The 13,184-nt window shown below is 41.1% G+C and overlaps 1 protein-coding gene across 4 annotated transcripts in view; it reads left to right on the top strand.

The window, feature by feature from the left end:
* ST3GAL5 (ST3 beta-galactoside alpha-2,3-sialyltransferase 5) overlaps window positions 1–13,184 on the top strand; it is a 45,075-nt gene that overhangs the window by 17,993 nt on the left and 13,898 nt on the right. For 2 of the 4 annotated variants that reach the window (XM_063078384.1, XM_063078385.1), the window contains exons 2-3: window positions 6,343–6,466; window positions 8,530–8,641. In XM_063078384.1, coding sequence (XP_062934454.1) covers window positions 6,343–6,466; window positions 8,530–8,641 — 236 coding nt within the window. Of the gene's footprint in view, window positions 1–6,342; window positions 6,467–8,529; window positions 8,642–13,184 lie in introns of those variants that run through there. The other 2 variants (XM_063078386.1, XM_063078387.1) reach the window with 2 other exon arrangements.

Below are 13,184 nucleotides of genomic sequence, written 5' to 3'. Positions count from 1 at the left end.
TGTAATTTACCAACAAATTTTCCACTGTTAGTTTAGATGTTTCAATAGATCGTTATTCTTGCCATTATAATTTCTGTTAACATTCAGTTTTGGTTTCAATCTTAACCAATATTGAGAAAATGCTTTTCATGGAATATTAGGCTACAGACATGTAATGCACATTCCAATATATATTTTATTTTATTTATTTTTAAATTTTTATTGAATCTAAATTGATTATACAAATTTTTGGGGTTCAACATTGAGATATGTTGATCAAATCAATATTACTGGCATATATATTGTTACAAATTGTAATTATTCTTTATGCCCCTTGTCCAGTCTCTCCCTACCCCCCCCCATTACCCTAGATTTCTTCTCTCCCTCTGAAAGAATAATGGTTACTCTGTTGATTTGTTGCCTAGATGATCTGTCCAATTCTGAGAGGTGTGATCAGATCCTCCAATATTATCATAGAGCAGATGCTTCTTCTGGCACTCTGAAATGGGCTTTGTGGAGAGAGACATCCTCTTCTTTTCTTTATTTCTGCTGGTGACGCTCCTTGTGTCAGTGCATTCTGGTGGCTGGTGGACCATCTGCATGGTGGTTGTGGCATCTAGCTGCTTTTGCAGCAGCCATGTTTATAGTGGTGGCTGTGGTTGACTACCCACATGGAGGTGATGTTTTTGGCATGCTCCTATGTGCTGGCAGTGTGCCTGGTTGTGGGAGAGGGTTCTGGTCCCTGGCTCCATGCCTCGGGTCTCTGGGCAGGCCCTGAGGTGCTGGTGTGGTGTGCCTGGTTGTGGGAGCAGAGTCCAGTCCCTGGCTCCATGCCTTGGGGCCTCGGGTAGGGCCCTGAGGCCCCATTGGTGTGCCTGGTTGTGGGTGGGGTGTCCGGTCCCCTTCTCCATGACTTGGGTCCCTGGGTGGGCCCTGAGGCACTGGTGCGGTGTGCCTGGTTGTGGAAGGGGTGTCCAGATCTCAGCTCCATGCCTCGGTTCCCCAGGTGGGTCCCAAGGTGCTGGTGCAGTATGCCTGGTTGTGGGTGGGTGGTCTGGTCCCCGGCTGTAAGTCCTGGGCCCCTGGGTGGGCCCCAAGGTGCTGGCAGTATGCCTGGATGTGGAAGTGGGGTCCAGTCCCTGGCTCTAAGCCTCGTTTTCCCAGGCAGACCCCGAGGCACTGGCAGTGTGAGTGAGTGTGGGTGGGGGTCCGGTCCCTGGATCTATGCCTCATGTCCCCTGGTGGGCCCCAGGGCGCTGGTGGTGTGCCTGGGCCAGAACTAATTTTTTGTCCTTTGCTTCTAAAATGGGGGAACTTCCTGTGGGAACCAGTACTTAGCTGTGTGGTTGAGCTAAATTGCTGCTTTGCTGCTGTTTCCTTAGGGAAGGCTTTTTGTGCAGCTCAGGGTTTAATGGTTGACCTTATAGGTACTTCTGGCTCTCCAGAGACCGGGTGCACCTCGGGTGTGTAGAAACTCTGATCTGGGCATGAGTTTTTCATTGAACTGCACCCCATGCAATTCTGCATTCCCGACCAGTCTCCTTTGAGTGGTCCCGTGCTGATTGGGGGACGGATTGGCTGTCTTTGCTGTGTCCCAGTGTTCTCCTGGTGGTCCTGTCTCCCCCACTGCCCATGCTCCAAACACTTCCCATAGGGTGGGCCCTGTGCCAGTCCCTTGCAATGACTCACCAGCCTCTGAGTGGCTCCCTTTTTTCAGCTGTTCTGGCTCCTCACTCCTGCGTGGGTCCATGGGAACCCTATTAGTGGTCTTGCTGTCCTGGGGGCCACCAAGTCCCTCTTCTCCCCTGCCACCTCCAAGTAACTCCATCTGAAGGGCACAGCTGTGGCTTCTGCCGTCTCCTGCTCCATGCGCTCAACAGCTTGAGCCTTAAAGCAGCTGTGGCCTGAAAGACTCAGCAGTTTTTTCTTCCTCCCACCTTCATGAACTCTGTAGGTCTCTCCTTCTCTTCCCCTGAGCTCTAGTGGCCCCGGCTTGGCTGATGTTACATCTTTATAGTTGTAAATTCGTTGATTTATGGGAGAGAGTGATGCTGCGGACCGTCTATTCTGCCATCTTGACCAGAACCTCCCCGATATATATTTTAGAAAGTTGGCTTTGAGGAGACAAAATTGAGACAGGGAGTCCAGGTAGGTGAATTCTACTAAAGGAGTGTTGTTGGCAGGGGAAATTAAGAAGGTGTTATTGACAGGCCCTGGGGATTGACTGGGGTTGAGAATGAAAGTCTGGAACTGACCTGCAGGTATTTGGCTTAGATGGCCGAGCATATGGTGCAGCTACCAACCAAATATGTAAGGAATAGAGGAAGATGCCGGCTTCTGTTTAAGATTGTTGCTTGAGATGAAGATAGGTTGATAAACGGGTCTGAGCTCGGGTGAGAGGTCTGCATCAGAGAGATGGATTTGGGGGTCAGGTAACTTGGGGAGGTAGGTAAAAGGCAATTGGTGAAATCTTGTAGTGAATATGTGTGGGGCAAAAAGAAAATTGTGTAGAGGGTGGAAACCAGGACCTGAAGTCATAGGATGTGCATGTGGGAATTTGGGATTGCAGAGATTGTAAGAGAAGGGGTGGTTCCAAGGCATCCAGGCATGGCATGCAGATGGAGTGAAGGAAGAGACGCAGGAGGGGAGTGACTTGGCTGTCAAGTGGGGCAGGGACAGTGGGGAGAAGAGGCCTAGGAAGGTAGCATGAGCATTTAGAGGTTCTGTAGGTTTAGAAGGGAGGTGAGGGAGGGAGAGGATGCTGAGTGAGTCCTTACTCAGGGTGAGTGCTTGAGGGCCTTTGGGAGGATGTTACTTCTCCAGAGAAACTGCGGAAGGGTACTGGAATGAACTGAAGAAATGACTGAGCTAGGTCTCTGGTAGGGCTGGAGCCGAAGCCCATGGCTGGAAGTGGATGTGACAAGTGCTGTAAAGCCCTGTCGGATGAGCTGTGTAGAATGACACTGGATGCCATTAACTTCCCTCTGTGTGTAATAATGACAGCTACAGCAAGCCTTTACATAGTGCTGATTATGTGCAACTGCTGTTTGTAGTACTTCACAGATTGTATCACAGGTATTTCTTGTATTAACCCCGTGAGGTAGGTTATACAGTTATACCCATTCTACAGATGAGGAAACTGAGCTACAGAGAGTTATAATAACTTGCCCCAAACTTCACAATGGCAGGTGGAAGAGCTGAACTCAGGTGTCAGGCTGTAAATGTTGTGTTCCCATACTAGCTCTCCTAAGATCCTCTCCAGTGTGATCAAAAAAAGCTTTTTTGAGCACTTTTGAATGGATTGTGTGAGTGTGCTATCTGGCAGAGATGGTGAGAACAGGCAGGAGTTCAGGACTGTGGACTCTGCTGTCACCTCCAGGGCTCCTTTTCTTGCCTGATTCCACTTTCCTGAAAGTGGCAGGAAAGAATCCTCTGATGAACCAGTCAGTGTGCAGCAGGAAAACAGAAACCCCGGTAGTTACTTCAGGCAGAGAGGTTTTAATACAGGGGATTGATTGCAAAGGCCCCAAGACAAAACGAGAAGGAAATGTTCACCAGACATTAGGAAACTGCTGTCACACCTTGGCTGAAGCTTGTCACAAAGCTGCTGGGAGTGCCACAGCCACTGCTGCATAGAAACTTCAGATCCTGGCTGCCCATGGCTGCTACTGGAATCACATGGAGACACCCTCTGTTGCCTGCTTATATCAGGGCCACTGTCAGATGCTCCACCAAGTCAGGGATAGAAAGATGACTTCTTTCCTCTTGTCTTCCACCTTTCACCAGCACATCCCAGGATCAGAACTTAATAGGAAGCCAGCTGGCAAGAGAGAGTCTGGGAAATGTCATTTACAGGTATGCAGTGCAAGGGGCACAGTAGAGCTGAGAGCAACAGCACTGTCCAGCCAACACACCAACAGAGTATGCAGAGATGGAAGCCTGGGTTTTTTCTTGTACTCTCACTGTGGTCAGCTTTGTTCTCTAAAAGGCCACTTTCGTGTAAACTGAGGGTCATTCTGGTCATAAAAACACAGATGTCTTAGAAACTCCAATTTTATTTATGTACACTTGTCACCTCTTCCAGGGTGACAGAGATGCAAAAGATTACTCAAAGCCCATTTCTTCTGAGCAGTGGGAGACCCTGAAGGGGTTAATTTCCAGGAACCCCTCAAGAGAGCAGCATTCCTTGGAAAATTAACACCAAACTAGGGTTTTTTTCTCAGTATTTATTCTCCAGGCAGGAAAGTTACAGAAAAGGAACATAGGTGGTTACAAAGAGAACAGTAAGATAATTGTCATGGCAGCAGTCATTAGGTTTGGCTGCACCAAGGACATCTGTTTTTAGAGCCTGCAATTTTACTGTGTTAATTCTTTTTCTACAACAGAGACTTTAGCCTGGGGAAAGTTTTCTGTCTTTCACAAGCTTAACATTTCTATGTGTAATTTTAAAAAGTTAGGCCCTGTGAAATACATTTGCTTTATAAATGTTAGTATACTCCACATATACTGGCTGTAGGTAGCCTGTCGGCCGCACCACTTAGTTGAATATACATTAGGTAACCACAGAGTTGTGTGTGGCATTGGAAAACCTTGCAGGGTCTCAGTTTTTGTAACTTCTCTTTTAAGAATTCAGTACGTTCTTTATGTTTACTGAAGTCCTTGGCACTGTTTTTTGAAACCACTCAAATAAAGTAATATACATAGCAGTAAAAATGTTTGCATTCTAGTGCTCTACAGTTAGAATTGGAGTTGAGGGAGAGATTGATTGTTTATAGTAGCAAAAAAATTAAATACTCGAATGTCAGTTCAAGTTGAGATAAAAAGATTTCATTCATAGAAAATGGCAAAATCCTAATGGGGAAAATAAAGTGAGTAATGGGGTATAACTTCCTCCTGATTGGAAGACTAAATATAATAAAGATATTATTTGATAAATTCATATATGTTTATTGTACTAGCAATTGTTCTCCATATTTGTCGAGATATAACTTTTAGTTAATAATTGCTTAAGCAAGACGCAAGTTTGTTCCTCCGTCATCTGACAGTCCAAAGGTGGAATGGTGGCTGTGCCCCATGGGATTGTCCAGGGAGCCAGGCTCCTTCTCAGTTATTGCTCCTCAGTTGCTTGGGTAATGCCCTCTCTGTTTAGTATAAAGTGGCTTATCATGTTTCTGTATTTGGACCAGCAGGAAGAGGAATAAAGGAGAAGGGGGAATGTGCCAAGGGCTGCGTCCTGGAACTTGTATTTGATGTTTCTGCTTGTATCCTGTTGGCTAGAACTTAGGCATGAGGCCAAACTTAGTTAGCTGCAGGGGAGGCTGGAAAGTGCAGTCTTTATTTTGTGAGGCCAGCTAAAAACCCAAAGTTCTGTTAAGTTGAGAGAAAGGGGGAAACTGATATGGAGGGAGATGTACCAATTTCTACTACGGCACCCTTTGGAATATTATTTAAAACTTCAAAAATCGAGAATAAAATTAATTGAAAAGAATGAGTAGGCAAGCATACCCAAGAACATATTTTTTTAAAGAAAAGTTTCTTTTAAAATTGCCATATTTTTAATTTTTTTTCTTAATGTAGCAGTTTCATTGTTTCTAATGTAACACTTTCTCTTTAAACTTTTTTATTATGGAAATATCAAACATATGCAGTAGTGGAGAGAACCATATAATGAACCCCATGTACCCATCTTACAGCTTCAACAGTTACCAGTTTAAACCTAGTCTTATCTCATTCATTGTCCCCCTGACCCCTACTCACCTCCTTCCTGATTTTTTTGAGAGAATCAGATCATCTTATTTTTGCTGTTTCATCTGTAAATATTTCTGTATATATCCCCCAAAGGTAAAAGTTTCCTTTAAAAAAAAATTTAAACTATTTTGGGATAGTTATGGATACATTTGGAAGAAATAATCCAGAGAGATCCTGTGTGCCCTTTACTCAGCCTCCCCCAATGGTAGCACCTTGCAAAACTGTCATACCAGATCACAACTGGGATTCTGATGTGGTGCAGCCAAGATACAGAACATATACATCGCCACAAGGATCCCTTGTGTGGCACTTTTATAGCCATACCTACCTCCGCCTCCAAACCCCTGACACCCGTTAATCTATTCTTTATTTCTATAATTTTGTTGTTTCAAGAATGTTAGGAATTATACAGTATGTAATCTTCTGGTACTGGCTCAGCATAATTTCCTCTAGATCCATCCAAGTTGTTGCATATATCAGTAGTTCATTCCATTTCACTGCAGGGTAGCGTTCCATTGTATAGATGATGTACCACGGAAAGGCTCTTTTAGAAGCATTTCCACCTAACTCTTCCTTCTTTTTTTCACCCACTGTGCTCTTTCCCTGTCTCTGCAGCAATGCCGAGTGAATATAATTGTGTTAGACTGAGAAGTGATTGCTCAAAGCCTTCCCTGCAATGGTACACCCGAGTTGAAAACAAGATGAGAAGACGCAGCTTGTTGTTAAAAGACATCCTCAAGTAAGTCCAACCCCTGGGGCCATAAGATCCCATTGATTTGGGTCAACTGTGTAGAATCAGGAGAAAAATTCAATGACAGCCCTAAAGATTGCTGATGTTGGAGAGGCATAGTTGGTCAAAGGATCATTTAAAGGCACATCTGAGTGAAGATTCAGTGCACTGATTAAATGGGTTGATGTGTCCAGCTGTACTTGGTTAGAGTAGAGCCCAGTAGCCATTCAGGCTCTGTGCCTGATCTTGGGTGCCCAAGAGAGCAGTGTTACGGTACATGCTCTTCTTGCCATTATTTAACAAAGGAGGGCTTTTTCCCTTAGCTATTTTAGGTTACTCTAAAATGTAGTTAATGTTCCCTGAAGGCATTTGGATACCATTAAAAACTGAGTACCGAGAAGGATGACAGGTGTTTCAGCCAGGTCATCCTTATATCCGAGTAAGTGGTAGAACTGATAAAGAACTTGTCAGGTTTTTTGATACCAGCCAAACCAAATTTAAAATTACCCTTTTTTCATGTCTAAAGATAGAAATCCAGCCTTGAAATCTGTCTCCCGTCTCACTTTACTAATTTAGGAGGTGTAGAAGGAAAAAGGTGAGAAAAGGAAATTTATATGAATAAAGATTTGTATTCAGTAAGTCTCTTTTTAGTCATCAACCAATATTCATTGATGTGTACCATGTGCCTGGCACTGTGTTGGGTGCTGACCACGTGGCCGCAAACAGGATAGACCTGGGCCACATGCTATGCATGGCGTGGGCGAGACAGACTCACACCTGGGATTACAGTACAATGTGATAAATGCTGTAGATACTGGGCTTGCTTTGAACACCCTGTTCTTTACTTCTTTCTTTTCTTTTTTTTCCTTAAATCAAAATAAAGGAAGTATTACATTCGCTGAAGGTAACACCTTTTCTGGGGGCTGGAGAGAGGAATAGTAATACTAAGTTCACCAGACTCAAAATTCAAAAGCTATAAAAGGTACTGGGCAAAACATCCCATCCCTACTCCCCACATTTCACCTCCACACTATAGATAACCGATGTTACCAGTTTCTTGTGTCTATGAGAAATATTTTGTGTATGCGTTCTCCCTTTCCCCCCTGGCCAACTTTATTTTCTACACAAATGGTAGCATTGTATTCACTTAACATTATACTTGATCCCAGGGAAAAATTAAACTCACAGGTTTTAATTTTTCATGGGAAGCCTATTGAAATGAGAATTAAGACGTCTTGAGAACACTCCCAGCAACATGTCCTCTCACTGTCATCCTCAAACCTTAAGAAGTATTTAGCATTGTGTACAGGATATTATGCTAGATGTTATGTTTTTAAAACTGCCCCTTTCTACAGAAAATGGATTATTTTCCTCTTAAGATTATTCCTTAACTTTGTCTTTCCAAGAACACGAATTATTTAAAGCAATGGTTCTTAAACTTTGGCTTAAACATTTTTTTTTTTTAACTTTTAGTTTGTCAGTGTCACTAGGGAACTTATTAAAAATGAGATTTATAGAATCAAGACTTGACTCAGTTCTTTATTTTCTCCAAATCCTGTCTCTGTGTGTGTTAAACTGTATCATAGCGTACATTTATCAGATCTATAAAAATAGATTTTTTAGATGGTTTTAAGAGTACCTAGTGGTAATATCTCACTTTAGCCAGTCTCATTTCTGGGTAGAAGTATTTACAAGTGTTAAAAGTTGATTGTTTCTTTTGTCTCCCCCTGCTTTTTTTAAGGCCTGCCAATATTTTAAAGTAGTAAAAAATAGAAACTTAAATTCTATAGTTCAAATCTATTTCTTGATTTTTTTTTTTCAGTCCAGTAATCTGCATTGTGATTCAGATTTTATTATGGTGCCCTTCCAAAAAGTTTTTTTATATTTGTATATAACAACGAGAGTCATGAATGATCAGTTTATCTTGTTAGGAAAATAGGAAATGGCACCTTCCTTTCACCCTGGGGTCAATTTAATAATAGTACTTTTATGTTGCATGGCAGGCAAACCTGATATTATTTCTCATGATTATCACATGATGGCATCATGCTACCTAATTGATTTTTTTCCAGATGCACATTGCTTGTGTTTGGAGTGTGGATCCTTTATATCCTCAAGTTAAATTATACTACTGAAGAATGTGACATGAAAAAAATGCATTATGTGGACCCTGACCACGTAAAGGTTAGATATTCTGTTGGTGTGGTTTCAAGCATACACTTAAACTATAATATCATCTCTAATGTGTTACAAACAAATGTTAGTGAAAATTTGACAATGAAGGGAAAATACTAAATCTTAGCACTACAAAACCAAAGACAATCCCCCACCAAAAAAACAACAAACTGACCCATCTACCCCACAGTATTCTTTGTTTGTTTTAGTTTATCTTATTTAAAAAAAAATTTTGGCCTCAAAATAAGTCTTAATACATTTTAAAAGACTAAGATCATAGAAAATATGTTCTGTGACCACAATAACAGAAGGCAATTTAGAAAATTCACAAATGTGTGGAAATTAAACAACATCCTTCTAAAGAAACAATGGGTAAAAAGAAAAATCACAGGGAAAGTAGAGAGTATTTTGAGATAAAAATCAAAGTGTAACATATCAAAATTTATAGGATGCAGGGCTCATGCAGTGCTTAGAGGAAACTTATACTTGTAAACACCTATATTAAAAATAAGGAAAATCTCAAATCAGTAATGTAAACTTCTGCTTTAAGAAAATAGAAAAAGGAGAGCAAACTAAACCAAAAGCAAATATAAGTAGGAAAGAACAAAGATTACAGCAGAAATATATGAAATAGGGAATTAAAAAACAATAGAGAAAATCAACAAAACCAAAAGTTGATTCTTTAAAAAGATCGACAAAATTTGCAAACTTTTATCTACACTGACCAAGAAAAAAAGAGAGAAGATCAAAATTATTATAATCAGAAATAAAGCAGGGTCATTATTACATTGTCAGTGTGGCTTTTTGAGGTGGTAAGATTTAGTTTCTTTTTCTCATTTGCATTTTTGTTCTACCAGTGGGTTTTGTTCTTTCTAGGGTATTAATGGTAGTGATTATCGTTTTTTGGATTCCAGATGCAGGACTTCCTTGAGGATTTCTTGCAGGGCTGGTCATGTGGTGGTGAACTCCCACAGTTTTTGTTTGTCTGGAAAATACACTATTTTTCCTTCATTTCTGAAGGAGAACCTTGCTGGGTATAGTGTTCTTGGCTGGCAGTTTTTTTCTTTTAGAGTTTTGAATATATCATCCCATTTTCTTCTGGCCTGTAGAGTTTCTGTTGAGAAGTCTGCTGTTAGTCTGGTAGGGGCTCCTTTATGGATGACTTGATGCTTTTCTCTTGCTTCTGTTAAGATTCTCTCTGTCTTTGAGCTTTGATAGTTTGACCATAATGTGTCTTGGAGAGGAACTTTTTAGGTTGAATCTGTTTGGGGCTCTTTGAGCTTTCTGTATCTGAAGGTCTGTGTCTGTCCCTATACCTGGGGAGTTTTCTGTTATTATGTCATTGAATAGATTTTCCATACCTTTTCCTTTCTCCTCCCCTTCTGGAACACCCATGATTTGAATGTTCGTGTGCTTAAAGTTGTTTGGTAGCTCTCTTAGATTTTCTTTATTTTTCAAAATGCTTTTTTCCTCCTGGGTTATTTCAAAAAGACTATCTTCATGATCAGAAATTCTTTCACGGGCTTGTTCTAGCCTGCTGCTTAAGCTGTTAGTTGTGTTTTTCATTTTGTTGAGTGAATCTTTCAGTTCCATGAGTTCTACTATATTCTTTTTTTAAGGTATTAATCTCTTTGTATATTTCCTTCTTCGTATCCTGGATTTTTTTTTCTCATTTCGTTATGTTGTCTAACTGAGTCTTCTTGTATCTCAGTGAGTTTCCTTAAAATTGTTGCTCAGGATTCCTTTTCAGTCATTTGAAGGATTTCCTGCTCTATAGGGTCTGGTATTTGAGAATTACTATATCCTTTTGGTGGTGTCATATATTCTTGGGTTTTCATATTTCTAGTATCTCTACATTGCTGTCTGGTCATCTGTTAGAGTGGTCGCTTCTTCTATTACTCTGGAGTGGGCTTTGAGGAGAGAAACATCGTCTTCTTTTCCTGTTCTCCGCTGATGCCTCTCCTTGTGTCAATACAGTTGAGTGTCTGGCAGGCCACCTGTATGGTGGCTGTAGCTACTAGTGTGGTGTCGAGCTACTTTTGCAGCAGCCGTGGCTGTGGCACTGGCTGTCGTGAGCCACCCATGTGGAAGTGGTGTGTTCAGCGTGCTCTCTTGCCTGCTTCTGGGTGGAGGGAGCTGCCTTTGGCTCCTGCCTAAGACCCCAGGTGTTGCTCTCTTTTACCCCCACAGTATTCTTCTCTCATTTATTGCAGCCATGGCATGGGGTGAAGTGGGTTCCATTCGACACACTCTAGGGCACTTGTCATGGAGTTAATATGCCCCAGTGCTGCCTGTGTGCATGTTCTTAAAACAGACAAGAAAGAAATCCTCTTAATATTACCTGTCATTCCTGTGTTTTGTTTTAACTATCTTACATTGTATTTCAAGGTTTTTCTTTCAACTTATGTTTATTTTTCTAAATCAATTTACATATTAAATGCTAATTTTACTGATAATTTGAGTGGTTAAATTATCCAGTAATGTTTAGCTCAGGGTGAAAGAAGAGATGATTTTTAAATAAGGTAGCGTGGTAGGAATCACAACTGACATGTACAGATGCTTTCCATATGTTATCTCACTTAATCATTGTCATGACTGGCATACATACGAGTATCATCACCATCTTACAGATCAGATGACCTGGAAAGTTGAGCTGCTTACCCAAGTCCACATCTAGCTTAGTTAACTGGTTCAGTTGACCTAGATTAGTGTTTACTGTTGTAAAAGTGTGTTAGCAATATTAACTCATTTAACCCTCATAACAGTCCTGGGATGAGGTACTGTGATCATTCCCATGTCACAGCTGAGGAAACTGAGGGGCAGAGAGATTAAATAACTTGAGCAAGGTCACCTAAGCTAGTAAGTGGTGAAGTCAAGTAAGTGGAGTAGTTGCACTCAGTGGTGTGGTTTCAGAGTCCGAGCTCGTGACCACTCTGCTGACTGCCTGGGTGGGAAGTATCCACAGAGAAGAAGCCAGGATTTGTAGACAGCATGGTCCAGAGAGGAAACAGCTTAATTTCTTTTTTACCTAGATTCAAATTTAATTGCCAGTTAGTAACAATTAAACCTTAGGCAAGTTACTTAACTGTTTTGAGTCTCAGTTATCTCTATTGTGATATGTAGATAACAACATCTGTGTAATAAGATATTCATAAAAGTTGAATCAGATACACAAAGCTCCTTTTCTAGCACTGATTTTTATTCACATGGTTCTACTTTAATCTGTATATCCTTTGAAGTGCCTCAAATTTTTTTGTGGTAAGACAGCTATAAACAAGTAAATGAAGAGCCTGGTTAATAAATGCACAGCTTGCATCTGCAGAATCATTGAGTCTTAGGGGTCTTACTGGTCATAGAGCCTTTCTTTGCCTTCCTTTCCTTGCTGTGTATCTGTGCTCAGATGTTCACTGACCCATTTCATTTCATCCACATTAAGACATCTGCTTTGGTGGAGCAGGATGTGTCCAGTCTCCTCTGCTTGGGTTTCCCTGTCCTCCCAATCTGTCCTGCCTTGCAGAGATCCCCCAAATCCCTTTCAATTCCAAGGTGCTTCACAGTTCCCTTGGAAAACGTTTCTAGACATCCTGTCTCTGTTTTTTATCTCCTGGGAATGGCCTAGAATAATGGCAGCAGGTGTGACTCATGGGTGTGCTGTGAGCCCTTCCCTTTGTTTCTTTGTTGCACTTTTTCACTTTTTTTTTTCATTATTGAGTTGTAAGAGCACTTGGTGTGTTCTGGATACCAGTCCCCCATATCAGGTAGATGATTTGCAAATATTTTCTACCATTCCTTAAGTTGTCTTTTCACTTTCTCGATGGCATCGTTTTCAACACAGGTGTCTTTAATTTTGATGAAGTTTGGCGTATTTGTTTTTTCTTTTGTCATTTATGCTGTTTGTGTCATATCTAAGAAACGGCTCTAATTCTGTTTTCTTCTAAGAGTTTTATAGTTTTAGTTCTTACATTCAGGTCTTTGATACATTTTGAGTTAATTTTTGTATATGGTGTCAGGTCAGAGTTCAACTTCATTCCTTTGCATATGGCTCTCCCTTTGTCCCAGCACCATTTGTTGTAAAGACTTTCCCCTATGTTTGCTGCATTCTTTCTTTCTTCTTTGCCTGAAGCCCTTCCTTGCCCTTTGCCTCTCTGTTATTCATCTTTTAAATATCAGCTCAAGGGTTCCCTCTTCTATGAAGCCCTCTCTTATCATCCCCCTCCCTGTTTCTAGAAGCCCCTTTATCCTAATATTTATCAACATAGTATTTTAACTGTTTGTCTTTCTCCACTTGTCTTCCAGGCAAGCTCTTGGGAGACGGGTAATGTGCTAACATTTTACATTAGTTAATATGTACTTACGTATGTTAAACTCTAGAGGGAGAAGGAGATATTACTTGAATCATAGTGCAATCTTTCATTATCTTTGAAGTCCAGATTGTACAGAAAATCCACAGTTAAATAGCAGGCAGTTCTTTGAGTATATTCAGTAATGCGCATTGGGTTTAATATCCCTTCAAGGAATAGGACTGATACTTTGTTCAACTCTAAACATCCAC

This window comes from Cynocephalus volans, chromosome 14 (genome assembly GCF_027409185.1).
Source record: "Cynocephalus volans isolate mCynVol1 chromosome 14, mCynVol1.pri, whole genome shotgun sequence".
NCBI classification, from domain to species: Eukaryota; Metazoa; Chordata; class Mammalia; order Dermoptera; family Cynocephalidae; genus Cynocephalus; species Cynocephalus volans.
This window is presented reverse-complemented; position numbering and strand designations above follow the sequence as displayed.